The 23,452-nt window shown below is 48.0% G+C and overlaps 2 protein-coding genes across 3 annotated transcripts in view; one reads left to right on the top strand and one right to left on the bottom strand.

Annotated features, from left to right (window-relative positions):
* LOC101953192 (complement C3) overlaps window positions 1-23,452 on the top strand; it is a 219,455-nt gene that overhangs the window by 96,170 nt on the left and 99,833 nt on the right. The window contains exons 1-2 of one of the 2 annotated variants that reach the window (XM_065576276.1): window positions 16,425-16,607; window positions 21,780-21,972. The exons of the other annotated variant lie outside the window; for it this stretch is intronic. Of the exons in view, the coding sequence (XP_065432348.1) occupies window positions 16,537-16,607; window positions 21,780-21,972 (264 nt within the window). The 5' untranslated portion in view covers window positions 16,425-16,536. Of the gene's footprint in view, window positions 1-16,424; window positions 16,608-21,779; window positions 21,973-23,452 lie in introns of those variants that run through there. 2 annotated transcript variants of the gene reach the window in all.
* LOC101950459 (complement C3-like) overlaps window positions 4,642-23,452 on the bottom strand; it is a 214,266-nt gene continuing 195,455 nt past the window's right edge. Inside the window, exons 34-35 of the mRNA XM_065576278.1 lie at window positions 5,632-5,721; window positions 4,642-4,860 (exon numbers count right to left, since the gene is read on the bottom strand). Of these exons, the coding sequence (XP_065432350.1) occupies window positions 4,657-4,860; window positions 5,632-5,721 (294 nt within the window). The 3' untranslated portion in view covers window positions 4,642-4,656. The remainder of the gene's footprint in view (window positions 4,861-5,631; window positions 5,722-23,452) is intronic.

The raw sequence follows: 23,452 nt of genomic DNA, 5'->3' as shown, positions 1-23,452 counted from the left end.
AGGCACTGTACGAACAAAAACCAAAAAGTCCCCGCCCCAAAGATCTTACAGTCTGATTATTTATTGTATGTATCACAGGAGCACCTACAGGCCCTGATCAAAAATGGGGGTACCTGGTTGTAGGTGCTGCACACCCGTAAAAGAAAGACAGTCCCTGCCCTGGAGAGCAACGTAACCCTGGGGAAGGGACGGGTCAGAGTTGGAAAGTTAAGCACATGAGTGTTTGCAGGATCAGGGCCTGAGTATTAGGGATGTTTACGTCGGCTTCAGTTTTGGCTTTGAATTTCTTTTCAATTTCAGGGGTAAATTAGGGGCAGCTGGTGCTGTATCCCAGTCCGGTCACCTTCTTTCCGCCTTGCAAACATTCAGTGCTTAGAACTGTCCCATTGCAACAGCCCTGTTGTGGAGCGGCCTCCTCCCAGGCACCCCCTCATGGCCTCAAGCCAATCCAGCAGGTAGCCCCCTGCCTCAGTTTCCCCCTTTTGAGGGGCTTCTGCAATAACTCACAAGCCCTTTCACAGCCCGTCTCAGGTTTGGGTTTATTACATTAACAAATATTGCAAAATAAAGTTTGCCACTCCTTCCTCAAGTGCATCCATGCGCCCCTCTTTATCAGGTCACCCCCAGACTTTTTCTGCCTGTTGTCCCACTCCCCAAGTCCCAGCTGCCTCCATTGGAGTCTACTCACACCCTGCAGTCTCTGTGCTAGTCTCTGTAGCCAGTGATTTTAGTTTAGTTTCCATTTATTATGTGATGTTATGATTAATCAGTATGTTATATAATATATATAATCATTGTAAATTCACCAGAGTTGATTTGTAGGATTATAAAAGCAGGGCCGTCTCCAGGCACCAGTGAAGGAAGCAGGTGCTTGGGGTGGCCAATGGAAAGGGGTGGTGGCACGTCCAGGTCTACGGTGGCAATTTGGCAGCGGGTCCCTCAGTCTCTCTCTTCCTCTTTGAGCATCTGCTGAAGTGCCGCCGAAGAGGAAGAGAGGGAGCAGCACAATTGAGCTGCCGCCGAAGTGCCGCTGATCAGCTTTCTCCCCCGCTCCCCCCCCCGCCCCCCCCGCCCCCGGTTCACTGCTTGGGACGGCAAAAAAGATGGAGCCGGCCCTGTATAAAAGTATAAGATTGATCAGTATTTAGAGGCACTATGTAGTAGACATGAGTAAGACAAGCTAAAACGCAAGAAACTGTAGAGTGAGGACTACAAGACTTTGGTAATATTGTGAAAGTATAAGGTCTTACATTTAAATAATAAATGCTGTAACAACAGATACTGTCTCTAACACATGCCTTTACCGCAAGATAAAGGTGGTACGCCAACGTTAATGAGAACATACACAGCCTATAGAATTCGGGGTCTTGTTAGGTAGGGACTGTTGTATTGTTCTCTGGTTCATTACACATGGTTTATTAAATTATGTGAGGGTAGCAGACCCAATGATCAGTGATTTGAAGGACACTGTGGCAATCCAAGATGGAGCCTGAAAACTGTCATCTTGTGACTCCGTCTTGTGACCTTCTGTCCACTGCCAGCCTGGTCTGGATAAAACTGGACTGAACCGGTTTTTCCCGCCACTCGGCGATCCCCAAGGTTCCATCACCTCAGACTGTTTCCCGCCTTTCTGCGGATCGTACCATGTTTTCCCGTCGTAGAGTCTGTAACAGAGCTGGGGTCACAGGCTGATGGGGCAGTCCATCGCAGCGACCGTGTGTGCGGTTTCGGGTCTTTGTGGCCACTTGCCAGGCAGCCCCTGCAGAGCTGTGCGCCCCTCCCCCCCGCTCCGAGCAGACGCCCCTGAGGAGCAGCCCATAATGGCTTGTTTAGAGTTACAAACATTTCAGAGTTATGAACAATCTCCAGTCCCGGGGTGTCCATAATTCTGAGGTTGTGCTGTATTGCAAAGCGACTCCTGGCCCTGCTTGTTACATCATTAGTCTCCTCAAAAAGTTGTTACCTGCCTCTCGAGGGGTTTCATCCACAAGGATTCAATTTGACTCCAGTACCAGGGATTCGTCTTAGCTTAGAACAGCTACTGGAAATGGGAACTCGCTGCCACCTGGTGCTTTGTGCGAAGCGGGCAGCTGCTTAGACAGAATTCTGTAACATTTCCAGCCAGGCTGGTATCAACCCGCTCCTCAGGAATGATGTAGTCATGAGGTGGGGGAGCTGCCTCTTGGTTAGCTACGGGCTGAGCTTTTTAAGTTTCAAAGTCTCAGCCCCGCTTCAATCCTCTGTTCAAGCTGCATGGTTTGAAACGTGTTTAGAGTAGAAGCTCTTTGGGGCCAGGGCTGTGGTTTTGTTCTTTGTTCATACAGCTCCTAGCACAGAGTCTATGGTCTGTGACTGGGGCTTTTAGGTGTGTGACAATGCGGTTCTGGCGGAACCCAACCGAGAGTGCCAATTCAGGACAAATTGCTCAAACAGGGCAGTTACAGCCCAAGGCTGGGGTTTTTTCCACCTCTAAGGCAAACCAAACCAGCCAGACTAAGAGGACTTTGGTCTCACCCCACTGGCTAACCGCAAGTCTCACAAGCAATCTCCTTAGACACTCCAGTTTCCCAGTATTACCACCAGTGCCACTCGTTATGGGGACAAATGGTTATGAAAACCAATACCCAAGTAAAAGAAAAAGGTTCTCCTGATCCCCAAAGGACCAAGCCCCAGACCCAGATCAAGATACAAATCAGATCTTACCCACAAATCACGCTGTTGCCAATCCTTGAGAATCTAAAATCTAAAGGTTTATTCATAAAAGGAAAAAGATAGAGATGAGAGTTAGAATTGGTTAAATGGAATCAATTACATACAGTAATGGCAAAGTTTTTGGTTCAGGCTTGCAGCAGCGATAAAATAAACTGCAGGTTCAAATCATGTCTCTGGAATACATCCCCCGCTGGGATGGGTCCTCAGTCCTTTGTTCAAAGCTTCAGCTTGTAGCAAAGTTCCTCCAGAGGTATGAAGCAGGATTGAAGACCAGATGGAGATGCGGCATCAGCCTTATATAGTCTTTTCCAGGTGTAAGAACACCTCTTTGTTCTTACTGTGGAAAATTACAGCAAAATGGAGTCTGGAGTCACATGGGCCAGTCCCTGCATACTTTGCTGAGTCTCAAGGCATATTTGCCTTCTCTCAATGGGTCCATTATATAGCTGATGGTTCTTACTGGGCCATCAAGCAGGCTAGGCAGAGCTAATCTCAGCTTGTCTGGGATGTCACCCAGAAGCATAGCATAAATTTGCCATACAGACAGTATAGAGCCAATATTCATAACTTCAACTACAAAACTGATACACACATATAGACAGCAAAATCATAACCAGTAAACCATAACCTTGTCTTAGACACCCCATTTGACCCCCTTTATACAAGATCTGGGTGCCACTACAGGACCTTGGTTGCAACAATGATCTATATGGTCCCAGATTATATCAATAACGTCACAGTGTAGCAGGGACACTGTCGGCCAAGAGTCAGAGCTCCAGGCTGGGGGACAGACCCAGGGACCATCCTGCCTGTGGCTGCCATGAGCCTGTATCACACATGAGAATCACCCAGATCCCACAGGAAAGGAGGGCCCAGCAAATTCACCGCTGGAGGTAAAATGGGGGGAGAGGGCAAGTAGGATAATTATTGCCTGTAGTCAGAGGTTCCCCTTATTATTTTGTCTACCTTTGCTTGGGTGTGTTAAGGTGATGAGTGTGACCATATATTTCCAGCATGGGGTAATGTTAGAACAGGAGGAACTGGGAGGTGGGCAGGAAGTCAGACTAGATGATCATGATGCTCCTGTCTGGCCTTAAAGTCTATGAGTCTAAAACCCCTGTGTTCTAATCCAGTAGTTCTCAACCAGGGGGACACATACTCCAGCGGTACCCCAGGGGGTATGTTAACTTATCTAGATATTTGCCTACTTTTACAACAGAATCTAGAGCCCTGCAGCAAGACTGGGATCCCGCAGGGCCCGTTGCCATAATAGCAGGAGCGGGATAAAATTCAATAAACAATGCAGGAGCAGGTGGTAGTGGGAGTAGATATTGTGAGGCGGGATGGGAGCAGGACTGAAAAAATAGTCCTCATTCACTGCAAACAACATGAACGCCTTAGCCAGCAGCCACTGTTCTCTGGCCGCTCAGCTCTGAAGGCAGCGCTCCCCCCAGCAGCAGCGCACAAGTAAGGGTGGCAATATCATAGCACGTTACCCTAACTTCTGCGCTGCTGCTGGCAGCGGCGCTGCCTTGAGAGCTGGGAACTGGCCAGCAGCTGCCGCTCTCCAGCCACCGAATGACCAGGCTCACAAGTGAAAACAGGCTCACGTCTCACACTGAAATGTAAGTACAATATTTATATTCTAACTGATTTATTTTATAATTATATGATAAAAAATGAGGAAGTCAGCAATTTGTCAGTATTAGTGTGGCTGGGACACTTTTGTATTTTTATGTCTGATTTTGTGAGCAAGTCGTTTTTAAGTGAGGTGAAACTTGGGGTAAGCACGGCAAATCCGACTCCTGAAAGGGGTACAGTAATCTGGAAAAGTCGAGAAAGGAACGTGAGCTAGTGTAGAGCAGGAGATTGGGATTCAGGACGCCTGGGTTCTATTTCCAGTGCATCCCCTCTGTTACACAGGGATAATGATACTTAAGTACTTCAGCAAAAGACTGCAAAGGGTAATGATACCAATGCAACCCAGAGCAGAATTTGAAGCCATGGTGCCTTGAATGGTGAGGAGAGCTGCGATCTGTTACCTATGCTGTAATAGTCATAGACTGTGACGGATGCCGGTTGAATGAGACCAACTTCAAAAAACTGGTGAGCTTTAAACTGCAGGCATTCGTCCTCTCTGTGAGAAACCTGGGTTGTGGGGGAAATGACAGGATTGCTTAGGCCAGGGATTGGCAACCTTTCAGAAGTAGTGTGCCAAGTCTTCATTTATTCACTCTAATTTAAGGTTTCACGTGCCAGTAATACATTTTAACGTTTTTAGAAAATTTCTTTCTATAAGTCTTTAATATATAACTAAACTATTGTTGTATGTAAAGTAAATAAGGTTTTTTAAATGTTAAAGAAGCTTCATTTGAAATTAAATTAAAATGAAGAGCCCCCCGGACCAGTGGCCAGGACCCGGGCAGTGTGAGTGCCACTGAAAATCAGCTTGTGTGCCACCTTTGACACGCATGCCATAGGTTGCCTACCCCTGGCTTAGGCCGCAGGGTGGCTGGATGGAAGAAAGAATGAAAAAGAATAAAAGAAAGGGAGATGTTGGGGAAAGAAGAGGGGAAAGAGAAAGTGAGGGAGGTGGAGGAAAGAAGAACTAGAGAAGTGAAAGGAAAGAAGAAGTGAATGATACAGAGAAGAAAATTCAGTCTTAATATCAGATGCTGCATTTCCCACTGAAGTCAATGGACCTACATCCACATACACCAACAGAGGATCTGGCCCATTCAGTTGTTCCTAGTGGAAAGCCTGAATCTGGGCCAGTGACTCAAATTCGGCCATGGGTTGCAGTTTGTCAACCTGCTGACGTCTGCGGGGATGCCAGGGTGTGTCTGGAAGTGCAGTTTGGCTCAACAGGAGCCCATGAAATTAACACAGGATCAGAGAAGCCCCTTGTGGAGTCTTTACCTTGTCCAGGTAGATTATGAGGTTGCCTCTGTTGGACGGGGCTTTGTCGATTTCATACTTGGAAATGTATCTGTCAACCCCTTGGGAAAGCTAAATGTGAAGGAGGAAAAGCAAGAGGCATTGTGGGTAAGGCAGCGTCTCTGAGAAAGTCCTGCAGCTGGGCGAAAAAACCCACCATCTTGCTACGTAATTCAGTGATGTCATGCTTGTGATCACGTCTCCCATGATAGTATCTGCCTGCTACTTACTCCCATGGAGGATACTAGCCTGCTACTTACTCCACAGCTAGGATTGCCAGGAGTCTGGTTTTCGAGCAGAACACCTGGTCGAAAAGGGACCCTGGCAGCTCCAGTCAGCAGCGCAGCGCAGCTAAGGCAGGCTCCCTGCCTGTCCTGGCTCAGCGCAGCTCCCAGAAGTGGTCGGCATATCCGGCTCCTAGGGGCGGGAGCGGCCACAGGGGCTCCGCACACTGACCCTGCCCCAAGCGCCAGCTCCGCAGCTCCCATTGGCCAGAAATTGTAGCCAATGGGAGCTGCATGGGCCGTGCACAGAGCCCCATGCCCCCTCCGCCTAGGAGCCGGAGGGACATGTCACCACTTCCAGCAGCCGCCTGAGGTAAGTGCTGCCTGGCTGGAGCCCCACCCTATAGCCCAAATCCCCAGCCAGAGCTGTAACCTGCTCCCTGCACCCCAACCCCATGAGATGAAGAGACCACATCTGTATGCAGTATTCAAGATGTGGGTGTACCATCAATTTATGTAAGGGCAATACGATATTCTCCATCTTATTCTCTATCCCTTTTTTAATTATTCCTAACATCGTGTTTGCTTTTTTGACTGCCGCTGCACACTGTGTGGACGTCTTCAGAGAACTATGCACAATGACTCCAAGATCTCTTTCCTGATTAGTTGTAGCTAAATTAGCCCCCATCATATTGTATGTATAGTTGGGGTTATTTTTTCCCAATGTACATTACTTTACATTTATCCACATTAAATTTCATTTGCCATTTTGTTGCCCAATCACTTAGTTTTGTGAGATCTTTTTGAAGTTCTTCACAGTCTGCTTTGGTCTTAACTATTTTGAGCAGTTTAGTTTCATCTGCAAACTTTGCCACCTCACTGTTTACCCCTTTCTCCAGATCATTTATGAATAAGTTGAATAGGATTGGTCCTGGGACTGACCCTTGGGGAACACCACTAGTTACCCCTCTCCATTCTGAAAATTTACCATTGATTCCTACCCTTTGTTCCCGTCTTTTAACCAGTTCTCAATCCATGAAAGGATCTTCCCTCTTATCCAATGACAAATTAATTTACATAAGAGCCTTTGGTGAGGCGTTACATTGAATATCTTCCAGTCATTGGGTACAGAAGCTGATTTAAAGGACAGGTTACAAACCATAGTTAATAGTTCCGCAATTTCACATTTGAGTTCTTTCAGAACTCTTGGGTGAATGCCATCTGGTCCCAGTGACTTGTTACTGTTAAGTTTATCAATTATTTCCAAAACCTCTTCTAATGACACTTCAATCTGTGACAATTCCTCAGATTTGTCACCTACAAAGGATGGCTCAGGTTTGGGAATCTCCCTAACATCCTCAGCCATGAAGACTGAAGCAAAGAATTCATTTCGTTTCTCCACAATGACTTTATCGTCTTTACGTGCTACTTTTTTATATCAATCGTCTAGGGGCCCCACTGGTTGTTTAGCAGGCTTCCTCCTTCTGATGTACTTAAAAAACATTTTGTTATTACCTTTTGTGTTTTTGGCTAGCCGCTCTTCAAACTCCTTTTTGGCTTTTCTTATTACATTTTTTCGCTTAATTTGGCAGTGTTTATGCTCCTTTCTATTTACCTCACTAGGATTTGACTTCCACTTTTTAAAAGATGCCTTTTTTATCTCTCACTGCTTCTTTTACATGGTGGTTAAGCCACGGTGGCTCCTTTTTAGTTCTTTATTGTGTTTTTTAATTTGGGGTATACATTTAAGTTGGGCCTCTATTATGGTGTCTTTGAAAAGTGTCCATGCAGCTTGCAGGTATTTCGCTCTAGTCACTTTACCTTTTCATTTCTGTTTAACTAACCTCCTCATTTTTGCATAGTTCCCCTTTTTGAAATTAAATGCCACATTGTTGGGCTGCTGAGGTGTTCTTCCCACCACAGAAATGTTAAATGTTATTATATTATGGTCACTATTTCCAAGCGGTCCTGTTATAGTTACCTCTTGGACCAGATCCTGCACTCCACTCAAGACTAAATCGAGAATTACCTCTCCCTTTGAGGGTTCCTGTACCAGCTGCTCCAAGATGCCGTCATTTAAAGTATCAAGAAATTTTGTCTCTGCATTTCGTCCTGAGGTGACATGTACCCAGTCAATATGGGGATAATTGAAATCCCCCACTATTATTGAGTTCTTTATTTTGATAGCCTCTCTAATTTCCCTTCGCAATTCATCGTCACTATCACCGTCCTGGTCAGGTAGTCGATAATAGATCCCTACTGTTATACTCTTATTAGAGCATGGGATTACTATCCATAGAGATTCTATGGCACATGTGGATTCATTTAAGATTTTTACTTCATTTGATTCTACATTTTCCTTCACGTATAGTGCCACTTCCCCCACTGCACGACCTGTTCTGTACTTCTGATATATTTTGTACCCCGGAATGATTCTGTCCCATTGATTGTCCTCACTCCACCAGGTTTCTGTGATGCCTATTATATCAATATCCTCCTTTAACACAAGACACTCTAGTTCACCCATCTTATTATTTAGACTTTTAGCATTTGTGTACAAGCACTTTAAAAACTTGTCACTGTTTATTAATCTGCCTTTTTCTGATGTGTCAGATTCTTTTTTATGTGAATGTTTCTCATCTGATCTGGCCCTTACATTATCCTCCTCCATCCTCTGCTCCTGACTAAAACCTAGAGAATCTCTGTCAATAGACTCTCCTCTAAGAGAAGTCTCTGTTCCATCCACATGCCCCTCTGCAGCAATCGGCTTCCCCCATCTCCTAGTTTAAAAACTGCTCTGCAACCTTTTTAATGTTAAGTGCCAGCAGTCAGGATCCACTTTGGTTTAGGTGGAGCCCATCCTTCCTGCATAGGCTCCCCTATCGCAAAAGTTTCCCCAGTTCCTAATAAATCTAAACCCCTCCTCTCTACACCATCGTCTCATCCACGCATTGAGACTCTGAAGCTCTGCCTGCCTACCTGGCCCTGCTCGTGGAACTGGACGCATTTCTGAGAATGCCACCATAGAGGTCCTGGATTTCAGTCTCTTTCCTAGCAGCCTAAATTTGCCCTCCAGGACATCTCTCCTACTTTTCCCTATGTCATTGGTACCTACATGTACCAGGACCCCCGGCTCCTCCCCAGCACTACACGTAAGTCTATCTAGATGCCTCAAGAGATCCACAACCTTTGCACTAGGCAGGCAAGTCACCATATGATTTTCCCAGTCATCACAAACCCAGCTATCTATGTTTCTAATGATCGAATCTCCCATTACTAACACCTGCGTTTTCCTATGACTGGAGTTCCCTCACCCGGAGAGGTAACCTCAGTGTGAGAGGATACCCCAACATCATCTGGAAGGAGGGTCCCAACTATGGGAAGGTTTCCCTCTGCTCCTGTTGACTTCTCTCCTTCCCTGAGCCTTTCATCCTCTTTAACAGCGCAGGGGCTGTCTGACCTGAGGTGGGACAAATCTACAGTGTCCCGGAAAGCCTCATCAACATACCTCTCTGCCTCCCTTAGCTCCTCCAGTTCCGCCACCCTGGCCTCCAAAGCCCATACTTGGTCTCTGAGGGCCAGGAGCTCCTTGCCCCACAGGGCAGGTAATCATACATGCTACACTGAGTGTAGCCCCCACTCAGCTGCTGGGCTTCTGCCTCCATTCTCATCTAAAGCTACCTAGGTTAATGATAGGGGGTGTTGTTTAAATCAAGAAGAGTTTGATTATACTTAAGTTTAAAGGATTTAAAGAATGGCGATTGTATATCGCCCCTTCCCACTCCCTTTCCAAACTCCCTCTCAAAACTCCCTGTTAACGGCCCCTGTTCGCAAAGCTCCCTGGTCGCTGACTCACTGCTTTATAAATCCCCAAAGAATGTTATGCCCCCTCCACCCACTGCTGGGGATGAGCTCAGGAATTTCCAGGATCTCTTCAAATGAATTGCTGACATGCTCCAGATAACCTTAGAGGAAGTCTCTCTTGGACACATTCCACACGTCCACCTCCTCCCAGCTTGCCCTCCTGATTAACAGCACTCATGGAACCTGCCGAGAACATATGGCTGATCCCCGCTACCATCCATGCCTTAACCCACGGGTTGAGAACTACTGTGTTAAAGGCACATTAGAGCAGTGGTTCCCAAACTGTGGGACAAGCCCCCCTAGGGGTGTATGTAGGAACATTTGGTGGGGAGGCATGTGGCAGGGCCCGGGCCATCCCCCAACTGGGGCCAAGAGGGAGCACCACCCAGCCCCACTCTGCCCCCACAGCAGTTCCGGCCCAAGCTGCAGTTCCACTCAGTAGTGGGTGCTCCTTGCAGTCAGCGCTGACCCCACGGTCCCAGCATGGTGCTAGGAAGCAGCGGGTGTTCTCCTCAAGGGGGCGCTGTGCTGCTCAGGGTGCCAGGCTTTAGCTAGAAGGCCGAAATCGGAGGGCCCCTAGTTCCCTGTTTCAATCAATAGACTTCCCACGTACATGGACATAGCTTCCCACATTCAGGAGCAGAACCCAGGAGACCTTTGTCTCCTGCCTTGATTATGCAAATAAATCAGACAATTTGCACCTCTTGTGCTTTTATAATTTTTTTGGCCTATATGTTTTGCTTTTCTTGCTCATTCTTTGTGTCTGTATTTTTATGTCTAGCCTGTTTGTCAGAGCTGTTTTAGTTACGTTCACAGGCAAGAAAGGGGCTGCAATGTATCTTCTTTCTTTTTTTCCAATGGGAGGAGCCAGCGTCACATTGCAGCAATCTGCAAATTCAGATTATTTATTAGGTATATTACAGTGGCACATAAATTAGATTAATGGAGATATCCTATCTCCTAGAAGGGACCTTGAAAGGTCATCAAGTCCAGCCCCCTGCCTTCATTAGCAGAACCAAGTACTAATTTTGCCCCAGATCCTTAAGTGGCCCCCTTAAGGATTGAACTCACAACCCTGGGTTTAGCAGGCCAATGCTCAAAACACTGAGCTATCCCTCCCGCCCAGGAGCTGCCTCCCTTCATTGTGTGAGGCACTGTACGAACAAAAACCAAAAAGTCCCTGCCCCAAAGATCTTACAGTCTGATTATTTATTGTGTGTATCACAGGAGCACCTACAGGCCCCGATCAAAAATGAGAGATACCTGGTTGTAGGTGCTGTACACCCGTATAACAAAGAGACAGTCCCTGCACCGGAGAGCAATGTAACCCTGGGGAAGGGATGGGTCAGAGTTGGAAAATTAAGCACATGAGTGTTTGCAGGGTCAGGGCCTGAGTATAAGGGATGTTTACCTCGGCTTTGGCTTTGGCTTTGAATTTCTTGTCAATTTCAGGGATAAATTTGGGGCAGCTGGTGCTGTATCCCAGCCTGGTGACGCAAAACTCTGGTCACCTTCCTTCCACCTTGTAAACATTCAGTGCTTAGAATTGTCCCATTGCAACAGCCCTGTTGTGGGGCGGCCTCCTCCCATGCACCCCCTCATTGCCTCAAGCCAATCCAGCAGGCAGCCCCCTGCCTCAGTTTCCCCCTTTCGAGGGGCTTCTGCAATAACTCACAAGCCCTTTCACAGCCCATCTCAGGTTTGGGTTCATTAAATTAACAAATATTTCTAAATAAAGTTTGCCAGTCCTTCCTCAAGTGCATCCATGCGCCCCTCTTTATCAGGTCACCTCCAGACAGCTGCCTCCATTGGAGTCTACTCACACCCTGCAGTCTCTGTGCTAGTCTCTGTAGCCAATGATTTTAGTTTAGTATCCATTTATTGTGTGATGTTATGATTAATCAATGTGTTATGTTACATATATTCATTGTAGGTTCATTGATGCATCTGATGAAATGGGTTATACCCCACGAAAGCTTATGCCCAAATAAATTTGTTCGTCTCTAAGGTGCCACAAGGACTCCTAGTTGTTTTTGCTGATACAGACTAACACAGCTACCCATCTGAAAGCTAATGGGGTTCTTCCAGCTTTACTCTGAGCACAGTAATAGCAGCTTTTAGCCCCTGATACTAAGGCATTGCCTTTCACTGAAAATCCCCATAGGTTTCCCCTTCTCATGTTCCCCCTTGTTTGCAAATTGCAGCAGGGACCTGTTGCCCAATAAATCCTTCCTCACTCGAGTATTGAACCCAGCTCTTTATCCAGCCGAGATCACAGTCCACCCATGTGTTTGTTCAATAACATGCGCAGGTTGTCTGTGGGTTGGAGGGTCAGGGCCATGTTCATCTGACTCGATCTAATATTAAATTATTCAGTGTGAAAGGTGGAATTTTCCAGAAGCCTGTGTCTGAAATTCAGCAAGTGTGCCTAGAAGCGTGCGGTCCCCGGATATTTCACGCAGCAGCTACAAGGTGGCTCGCTAATCCTGCAAATCGCACGTCTTGGGCACGCTGCATTTCTTTTACGTTCTTTCTGTAGCAACTTGTGGCAAATAGTATAAAGTGCAGATCTTAAACTGCAGTTCCTGGGGGTCGCCTCAGGCTAAACTTACTGTTATGACATTTCTTTCTATTTCCCAAGTCGCACTGTTTGGCTTTTGTGTTTTCACGTTTCACTTTTCATCATTGCTCCGATCTCACTGAGAGCATTGTTTTCATGTGTTGTAGAGCAGCGATTTAGTGTGCATTTGAATGCAGGCTTTGTGAAATGGGGCCCAGAAAGAGTTTTTGGGAAATGCTAGACTCCTCCTCCTACCTAATCCCCTGACTTCCAATTATATTTTTCAGGAGTTCCTTTCCTGACCTTTCAGAAGTATGCGCTGAAGTGAACCAAATACTTTATTTCATAAGTAGAAATACACCCCTTGAATTCTGCTTGCAGCTCTGGTCGCCCCATCTCAAAAAAGGTGTATTAGAAATGGAATAGGAACAGAGAAGGGCAACAAAAATGATGAAGGGATTAAGCTTCTATATGAGAAGAGATTAAAAAGTCTGGGGGTCTTCATCTTGGAAAAGAGCTGACTAGGAGGGATATGACAGAGGTGTGTAGAATCAGGACTGGTGCGGAGAAAATGACTAAAGAAGTGTTATTTACTGCTTCACATAACACAAGAAGCTGGGGTCACCCGATGAAATTAATAGACAGCAGGTTTAAAACAACCAAAAGGAAGTCCTTCACACATCATGCAGTCAACCCGTGGAACTCATTGCCAGGGGATGTTGTGAAGGCCAAAACTATAACAGGGTTCAAAAAAATGAACTAGATAAATTCATGGAGGAGGAGATCCATCACTGACTATTAGTCAAGATGGCCAGGAATGCAACCCCATGCTGTGGGTGTCCCTAAACCTCTGACTGCCAGACACTGAGACTGGACGACAGGGGATGGATCACTTGATAATTGACCTGTCTTGTTAATTCCCTTTGAAACACCTGGTGTTGGCCACTGTCGGAAGACAGGATACTGGGCTAGGACCATTGGTCTGACCCAGTATAGCCGTTCTTATGTTCTTATCTTAATAATCCTCTTTCCACTGCAGGGAAGTCATCGGAGGATAGAAAGGGCAAGATTAACCCTTTCATTGCAGGGCCACTCATCCCCCACTTGTCCTAGAATAGTCAGAGAATTAGAGTATAGTACAGCCTGGCAGAGTGGTCACGGTCCAGCCTTTGTCTGTCTTCCTTATTCAGATTGTAAACAGTCTCTCATCATGAATCCGTGCAGCACCTGGTACAATGGGGCCCTGATCTCAGCTGGGTCAGGAACTGTCTCTCACTGGGTGTCTGCACAGTGCCCGGCACAAAGGGGCCCTGATCTCAGCTGGGGCAGGGGCTGTCCCTCACTAAATTACTGTGCAGCGCCTGGCACAATGGGGCATTGATCTCAGCTGGGGCCTCTAGGCACTGCTGTGATACAAATAATAACAAATATTCATTAATGATGGGCACAAAATCTACTTGTCCATTGATAATGGGACAACTAATGACATTTTACCTGCCTGTTAAAATAAATGTGCAAGGCTGGTGTGTGGATTATGGATTATTATTGTATACTCACCCCCAAATCGAGACCGGATACCTTTCTGGAAGATATATACTTTAGTGGGTCACCAGTTATTGGGCTCAATACAGAGGGAACTGAGTGAAATACAATAGCCTGTGCTTTGCAGGAGGTCAGACTGGATGATCAGATGGTCTCGTGAAAATCTGTGCGTTTTGGACCAGATATTGCCTCCGCAAGTGTAAATCAATGTCGTTCCACTCACTACTCATTCAATACAGTAACTCCACTGAGACCAGCCTGCATGTATAAATTAACCTTTTGGGGCAGGGACTGCATCTTGCTGTGTGTAGGTACAGCACCTAGGACAGTGGGCCCCCGATCTCAGCTGACATTTCCATAATACCAGGCCACAAACACGACTTGCTCCCCTGTCACCCTAATGGAAAAATTAAAATCTTGCTTGTAAAACAAAGGGCGAGGCTGATTATTACAGTAGATTCAAGTCTTACGCGTTGGGCTCACACACGGATTTGGGGCCAGCGCTTCGGCTGGTGCAAACCAGCATTGCTCTAACGAAGTCAATGGAAGTTGGGCCGTTTACGCCAGCTGAGGATGTGGCCTTCAGGTTTTAAATGGACCTAATGATGGAAGCATCTGCCCAGCTCTGTATTTATTATTCATATTGCATTAGCACCTCGAGGGCCCAGCATGCTAGGTGCTGGTCATACATATCAAGGGCAGTGGCTCTGTCCCAGAGATTCATCATCCAGAGGCAATGCTAGAGGTCACACCGCAGGTCCGGGGCAGAGCCTGGAAGAGAATTCAGATCTCCTGGGTTCCAGGCGACTGCCTTAGCCATGACATCAAGTAGCTTTTACTTTCCCCGCTCCCATTCTATTGAGCCCTCCTTGGTCCCGCTAGCCATATGGCATTGTCACCGCTCAGACGTGTGACACCCGTTGTTAGGTAAGCCCAGTCGGCTGTTTAGCTGTAAGTAAATATGTTGCAACTGGATGTCTTTGGATATTGTCCAGACTAAAGCCCTGTCCAAATACCACTGCCAGAAAAAGAAACGTGTTACTGGAATCCAGCTGATAACCTGCCCTCCCCCATTAACCCTTCCCTGGTTTGCTTTTACCCAGAGGAAGGAAAAAACAGACTCTGAGATGAGTGATCTCAGTAGGGCTAGGCGGGTTCATACCAGCGGAGGATCTGGCCCAGAGATCTGAAGGTCTGGTTCATCAAGGAGGTTAACCTGTAAAAGGCCACGTACTGGATTACAGGGTTATTGCAGGTGAACACCGATAGGTTAACCGGTGCCTGTGCAAATTGCTGTTTCAAGCTTCAAAGCCACCGAATGGATTTTGATACCCATCTGCCATTAAAATGTGTCTTAGTCTCCTATGTGGCTTTGAAGATGCCAACCATGATGTATTGTTTAGGGGCACAGGAACTGGATCAGACATTTCAGAGCCAGGTGCAAGAAACTCTAGTGTGGACAATTATAGCCTGCCCACGGGGGACATTACCTCTTAACACCCATTGCCTTATGTCCTGAAGCAGGAGTATCATGTGGCAATGAGTTCTGCAGGCTAATTCCACATTATTATTTCCTTTGATCAGTTTTATGTTACCTGGCAGTAGCACCGAAAGGCCTTCTTTGTGCTAGGTGCTGTGCAAACATACAGAGCAGGTGTAGATGACAGGTGGTCGAACATGCTGGTGCCTTGTCTTTATTAGCACTCCCACCATTGCTACCAGCAGCGTAGATTCCATAACAGAGTGTAGAGGAGTCCTGGCCTAAGAGACAGTTTCTGCCCCAAAGATTTTACAATCCAAGCGAGTTGAATAGACAGAGAGATCCACCCTTCTGGGGCTCCCTTGAGGACTGGGACTGCTTTCCCTACTGAAACAACGAGGAGTACTTATGGCACCTTATAGACTAACAAATTTATTTGGGCATAAGCTTTCATGAAGTGGAAAATACAGTAGGAAGATATATATAGCAGTACTGCTATCTTCCTACTGTATTTTCCACTCCGTGCATCTGATGAAGTGGGTTTTAGCCCATGAAAGCTTATGCCCAAATAAATTTGTTAGTCTATAAGCTGCCACAAGTACTCCTCATTATTTTTGCTGATACAGACTATCACGGCTACCATTCTGAAACCTTTCTCTACTGAAACATCCCAGGACTTGCCCAAAGTAAAACAGAGTCAAAAGGCAGAGCGAGAAACAGAACCCAGGAGTCCTGATTCTTAGCCTGTCCCCTCGTTGTTATCCAGTAGATCCCACTCCTCTCCCAGAGCTAGAACTATAACCCAATTGTCCTGACTCCCAGCCCCCCCGCTTTAACCCACTTGATCCTATTTCTCATTCACAGCTGGGAGCAGAACCCGGGAGTCCTGACTTCCAGCCCCCCTCTCCATGCTAGGCCTGAACTGTGGTATTGATCAGAGCCCCACCATTCTGATCTGTGGCTAGCACCTTGGCGTGGAGTAAACACAACCACAACCTCAGGTCCCTAATTCCAACTCCCCCCTTGGAAAGACAAATAAACTCTTGTGTCAGGGGAGTGAAGAAAATATCGTTTGTTCTGAACTTTTCAGGTTTCCTGGACTCCTCCCCCTCACTGACTAACCCGCCCAGCTGTGTGCACGAGGGCTCAGCTTACAGGCAACTCTGAGGATAAATAGCCCAGAAGGAGCTACTTCTCCTGACCCTCCTGTCCTCACCATGGGGGGCTCTGCTCTCTGCCTGGTGGCCGTGTTTGCTTTCTACTTCCCGGCTGTTTCTCACAGCCAACTGTAAGTACCCCACGCTTCTGCCTCGGTGATGGGGATATTAACCTGGGTTCGTTACATGGCTGCCAATGGAAACCAAGCTCAATTTTCCTCTCTTCTCTGCTACTGTCTGTGGAGTGGGAACAGGCTGTAGAAATTCTCTTCCTCACCTGGTCCAACCCTCTTCTCCCTCGCTCAGTTCCGAGGCTAATTTTGGGGTTTGGAAGACAGATTTTTTTTAAAGAATAAACTGGATTTTGAGTCTCACTTGATCCAAGTGAACCAGGTCTAGACTGGGAGTAACTCCATTGAAAACAATGGGGTTGCACCCTCCTGAAATGCACTGAAATCAGTGGGATTGTCTTTTCCTTAGCTTCAGGGGGCTTAGGATCAGGCCCTAAAGGAGACCAGAATCAGGTCCTATAGGGCCACATCTTGAACTCCTTCCTCAATTTCTACATCCGCAAGCACCCAGTGGGGCTAAATTCTATTTTCGGTGTATACTGGTGCAAACCTGGAGTAACTCCACTGACTTCAATGGGTAGTTACACTGGAGTAACTCCACTGGCTAAGGGGATTGCTTATGGTGCATGAGGCAGACCGGAACCCAGTTCACTTCCAAGGGGCTGGTGGGCTTCCAAAACACAGTGGTCCACAGCTTGGGCACTGCCCTGGGAGTCAGGACTCCTGGGTTCTATTTCCAGCTGTTGGAGGGAATGTGCCTGGGGGGCCAGAAGATGGGAATGGGAGTCAGAACTCCTTGGTTCTACCTGACGCTCTCACTAGGGGGATATCCAGGAGACGCCTGGATTCTAGGAGGGGAATGATGTCTAGTGGTCAGAGCCAGATGGTGTGACTAGGAGTCAAAACTGCTGGGCTCTATTCCCAGCTGAATCACTGACTGGCTGTGTGACCTTAAGGAAGTCCCTCCCCTTTTCTGTGCCGGCCTCTCCCTTATCTGTGAAAGGGGGATCATGACACTTACTTACCTCTGTAAAGTGCTGCGAGATCTATGTCTGGCGAGTGCTTTGAGCGTGACCCTGGGGCTAAGCTTCTATTGTCCCTCTGACTGATTGGCTGCCTGGCATGGTTACCGCCTCCCGGCCTGTTCATGTCTGTGCTGGGGTGGCCAGATGAACAGCCAAGAGCCAGACCAATTGCCCATGTGCTTGGCTCTAAAGCTGGGAAGGGATCTTGGTGCAAGGGGCTGGCAGTGATAAAAGGGAGGAGGCAGGAACAGGTAGTTTGATTTGATTTGGTGCTGTCCCCTATGGCCAGGCCAAACGATGGACGTGACACTGAGCGGGTGACAGAGGGAAACTCCGAGGGATTCCCCCCTTCAGAACTGGGGGGAGGGGGCTGCTTAAAGGTTCATCCCACCTCAGGGGCCTGCTGAGCCAGTGAGAAGCCAGAAGCTGCATGAGAGATGTATTGATGTGTCAGGATGACCCAACTCACCTACGGAGCCTGGGTCGGGTCCCCACCCTCCCCATGGTGCTGGAGCTGCTGCCATCCGGGTGCCAGACTTCGGGGTGGTAGCCAGACGTCTGGATGTGGGTCTGGGATTTGCAGCTTGACCCCACTGGGAATGCACCACGGTGGGCTGCAGGCCAGACACGCAGACCTCGGTGCAGCTTTCCCCAAAGAGTTCCAGAGATTTATGAAACCTGTTTCTGAGCCTGGGCCAACTTTCAGGAAAGGAGCAGGGAGGATTCTCCCAGGAGGGAGAGAGGAGATTTGGTAGCCACCGTGCAGCGCTCACTCCAGGTCTCAACCCTGACCTGCGTCTCTAGGATTTCTAGGAGGAACATCAGGGGCCTACCTGGTCCATTTTGACAGCGCTCTGGTGGATGGCTGGTACCAAGCACACGCCCTGCTTAGATGTTCCTGGTATTGCCAGCGGAGCAGATGAGCAGTAAACATGGCCCATGCTCGAAGACTCCCCAGCACAGCATGCTCCTCTCTAGGCAGGGTCAGGCCGTGCAAAGGGCAGCACATTCCAGAGGGCTCCGTAAGAGGGTCACACACGCTGGCTGCAGACCGTACGATCGGAGTTGATGGAATGCAGGACACAGTATCGCCCTCTCCAAGGGGCACTGGGGTCAGCACTAGCTCAGTTGGGAGAGCTCCTTCTACTGAGCCCCCCAACCTGCTCCCTGCAGCACAGCGCCCCCTAGCGCCATACTGGGGTATTGGGGTCAGCACTGACTGCCAGGGGAGAGCACCCCCCACTGAGCCCCCCAACCTGCTCCTTGGAGCACAGCGCCCTCTAGTGCCATCCTGGGGTATTTGGGTCAGCAGTAGCTCAGATGGGAGAGCTCCTTCTACTGAGCCACACAGCCTGCTCCCTGCAGTACAGCGCCCCCTAGCGCCGCACTGGGGCATTGGGGTCAGCACTGACTGCCAGGCGAGAGCGCCCTCTACTGAGCCACTCACCCTGCTCCCTGCAGCAAAGCGCCCCGGAGCACAACACTGGGGTATTGGGGTCAGCACTGACTGCCAGGGGAGAGCAGCCCTTGCTGAGCCCCCCCACAGTGCCAGATTAAAGAATTTTGGGGCCCTGTGTGCACTATGGAAATGGTGGGAAGTGTGTGACCGGGGGAGTTGGGTCCTACCCCTAGGGGGTGGGAGGACCTAGGAGGGTATGTTATACAGACAAAACTACACAGGATCTTTTCAGGGGGCAAGACAAAGATGCCACATTTATTATGATAACAATTTGATTTATGACCAATAACTAATATCTTAATCCTTCTACACACACATTATACCTAATACCTATACACACACACACACACACACACACACTCACACATCCATCAGATGTTCTGCAGCTGCTGCATAGTTACCAATCCTAAACGTAGCTTGAGTTCGTGGCTTGATTTTGCAGCTTGGGTTCGTAGCTTGTGGCGGCTAACTGGCCAGGAAAGCCAGGCACAAGGACGAGCTGGGTCTCTGTTGGGCATGCACCGATGCCCTTCCATGTTGGCAGCAGAATGTTACCCTCCAAAGTTTTCCATCTCACCCATCCTTTTTGTAGGCTTTAGTTTGAATCCAGAGTCTATAGGTCACTGTGTCACGCTGCCTCTGGGTTTGGTGATTGATCACCCGTCAATTGCAGACCTGACATTCAGCCTGGGACCTGGCTTTGATCTTCCTTCTATTGTACCTTTTCTTTTTAGTGTGGACTCTTCTTACTTTGTTAGGGCTGTTGTCTGCATCTTCAGCCGTTGGTGTTGGAGCTCTGTTTCATCAGGACAGGCTGGGGTTGGAGATTGATTCCATCACCCATACATAGCTCATTCACACGTCTAAACTAAACTAATAAGATTACAGCAGGGTTTGCAAAAATGAAGGTTGCAGCAAGCCCTTACAAAATGGAGTACGCGTTTTAAAATGGGGTTTGAATTACAATATGGCAAACAGTGAACAGAAGTTATAATATAGACAAGTGTAATAAATGGTGAACAGAAGTTCCAATACTGAAACAGTGCAAGTCTTAGTGATTTAAGCAGGAATTGGATTGATAGTGAAACTTACAGAGCCATAGCTGACTGAACAGCTATGGCTCTTAACAAGCATCTTAACTATCAATTAGCCAGTTAATGAATGAATGTTATTTCATTCATAAAACTTTACTTATGAAGTTACATAAATAAAGTGAACAATTAAAAACAATTTCATTTATCAGTTCTACAGGTATTGGAGAGTGAGCCCACCACACAGTTACCCAATATGGTGGCCTGGCTCCCTGCTCCAGCCCATTGGCTCTCACCATAGTGCACTGGCAGGGGTGGGGCCTCTGTACCCATTCTGGTCTGGTGCCATTGGCTCACCTGCCCAAACTGGACTGTGATGGGCCAAATAAAATAATCTGGCAGGCTTTGTTCACCACCACCACCACCCCCGCGCCCCGAGCACTGAGTACACGTGGGTTAAACCAGGTCTGCCCCCACCAGCAAAGCACTAGCATCAAACTGGGGCCTCAAGATCAGCACAGAGTTGGAAGATAGCACCCCCTACTGAGCCACCACCTTGAAAATTGCAATGCAGCACCCCCAGCACCATGCAAGGGCATTGGGATCAGCACTGACTTAAAGGGAAGAGCATCCCCTACTGTATTGGTGTACAGCGGGGCAGCCCATTTCAGAAAACTGGCAACAGCAATGTCTTTTATGACAGAGGAAAAGGCTGGGGACACATCCACTCACAACAATTTTCATTAGGGACAGGAGTGCATTATGCCCTGAACTTTTCGCCTACGTGTGTGTGTGTGTGTGTGTGTGTGTGTGTGTGTGTGAGACCTTTATCTGGTATGAAAAACTCAAGTCCAATCGTCTGTCACCCTTCCTACCGGAGTGACACACAGACAACTTGGCTGACATTTAGCAAAACTTTTTATTTCCCTCCAGGCCTTCCTTGTGAATTCACAACACCGTGGGTGATGTAATCAGTCAATGATTTCACCAGGAAGACCGCAGCCTTGCTTTAGCGCCATTGCCTGAGGGGGGATTTTCCAGACAGCCTTAGGTGATTTAGGGGCAAAGTCAACTGGACTTGGAAGGGCTTGTCTCCATGAAGAGTTAGTTCACAGCAAACTGAGGTGGAAATCTACCCCCCACTGCACACTAACTGTCTGTGAGGACACTGTTAATGTGCACTAACAGTTCCTTAGTGCACTTTGTCTTTGTGCACCTTGGGCCCCAGCGGCCGTGGCCCTGCTGCAATTTTTAGGCACCAGCTCGATCAGAGCTAGCACCTGTGTGCCCTGGTCTACATTTAACATTTAGGTCAACCTAGCTACATTGCCCAGGGGTTTAAGCAGTACTGTAGTTAAGACAACCTAACTGCCGGTGTAGATGCGGCTAGGTTGATGGAGGAATGGATGGTGCATTATCTACACTGGTAGAATAAGCTCATAGTGTAGACAAGCCCTATGTCTACCCAAATTGGGAGTCACGCCTCCCAGCGGCTGTGTAGACAAACCCCTAGAGGCAGGAACTCTCTCTTACTCTGTGTTTGTACCGTGCCTCAGTCGCTGTTGGGATTTCGAGATGCTGCTGTAAAGCAAATAATAAATTATAAACCGTGGTAACAAGCTTGGTATAAAACTATCCTTGGGGATGTGGGAATCGCAGCCAGTGGGGTTTTAAATACTGACTGAATTAATCACATCGACCTTTTTGCCATTCACAGCTACTCCCTGATCACACCCAACGTCCTGCGAGTGGAGAGTGAAGAGAAGATCGTGGTGGAAGCCCATGGTCTCAGTGCCCCAATCGAGGTTACAGTCATCGTGCATGACTTCCCGCTTAAGAAAAACATCTTATACCAGGTCCAAACCAACCTCAACTCTTCAAATGGGATGATGGGCACAGCCATAATAAAGGTGGGTAAAACCCCAGCCTCAGGTCATCCAGTGAAACAAAGGGTATCATTTCAACAGTGTCCAATTCATTTTAGGAGGTTCCAATATTTTCACTCCCCAACTCTACAATACCGAGACGTTCAGACCCGTCCAGGTTGGATGTCGTTCTAGAAGAGACACTCTAGCCCAGCATGAAGTTATGAGCTGGAATTGCTGGGTGAAAGTCTATGGCCTGTGTTATACATAGAGCCCTACCAAATTCACGGCTGTGAAAAACGCATCACGGACCGTGAAATCAGACCTCCTCTGTGAAATCTAGCTATTGGAGGGGAGGAAAAGGGGCAGGGCTGGGGGCGCCCCAGCCGCGGGCTCCTACCATGTCCCTGGCTCCAGCTGTTTGTCCCCTCAGGGCTGGGGAGGGACAGGACTTACTGTTGCCCTGCACAGCTGCTCTCTGGGGGAGATCAGACCCACCTCTGGGGACCTCCCCTGGCTGCAGGAAGCTCCAAGGCTGGGCAGCAGCTTCAGAATTTCCTGCAGCGACAGGAGGTTGCCAGAGATGGAGGTGGGTCCAATCTCCCCCATGCTGCTGGGAACGCCCCAGCCAGGGGAGGTACACAGAGGTGGGTCTGATCTCCCCCCGAGGGCCGTGCAGGGGAAAAGGAAGTCCTGTCCCTCCCCAGCCCGGCCGGGACTAGCAGCTAGGAGCCCCTGGCTGGGGCGCTCCCAGAAGCACGGGGGAGATCAGACCCACCTCCACCTCCGGGAACCTCCTGTGACTGCAGGAAGCTGAAGGCAGTGCAGAAGTGAGGGTGGCGATCCTATGACCCTCCTATAACAGGCTTGCGACCCCTCCCCCATGAATCCCTTTTGGGTCAGGATCCTCACAGTTCCAACACCCTGAAATTTCAGATGTAAACATCTGAGAACATGAAATTGACTAATTTTCAAATCCTAGGGCAATGAAATTGACCAGAATGGACTATGAATTTGGATGGGCCCTAGTTATACAGGAGGTCAGACTAGCTGATCGTGTTGGTCCCTTCTGGCCATAACATCTACGAATCTATTAGTGATGGGAGACGTATAGCTAACTAGTCAGATAGGCATTGTGGGGGTCTCTTGTTGGGGACCTAAAAACTGAGGTGCCCCTAGGGTTACCAGATTTCCCGATTTTATAGAGACAGTCCTGATATTTGGGTTTTTTTCTTATATAGGCTCTTATTACCCCCCACCCTCTGTCCCGATTTTTCACACTTGCTGTCTGGTCACCCTAGGTCAGTGGTCCCCAACCTTTTTGTGGCCAGTAGCACATTCATGTTTTCAGAAGAGTGTGGCAGGCGCCAACAATTTTTCAAGGCTTATTTTGTATTTGTACATTAAATAATATGAAAAACATCATATTTAATATTACATAATATATGAATATATCTCACAGCAGAGAGAAGAGAGAAGCCGCGAGGACAAAGAACACCCACGCCCGCAGCCCCAGAGTACTCTG

This window comes from Chrysemys picta, chromosome 22 (genome assembly GCF_011386835.1).
Source record: "Chrysemys picta bellii isolate R12L10 chromosome 22, ASM1138683v2, whole genome shotgun sequence".
In the NCBI taxonomy this organism is placed as follows: domain Eukaryota; kingdom Metazoa; phylum Chordata; order Testudines; family Emydidae; genus Chrysemys; species Chrysemys picta.
This window is presented reverse-complemented; position numbering and strand designations above follow the sequence as displayed.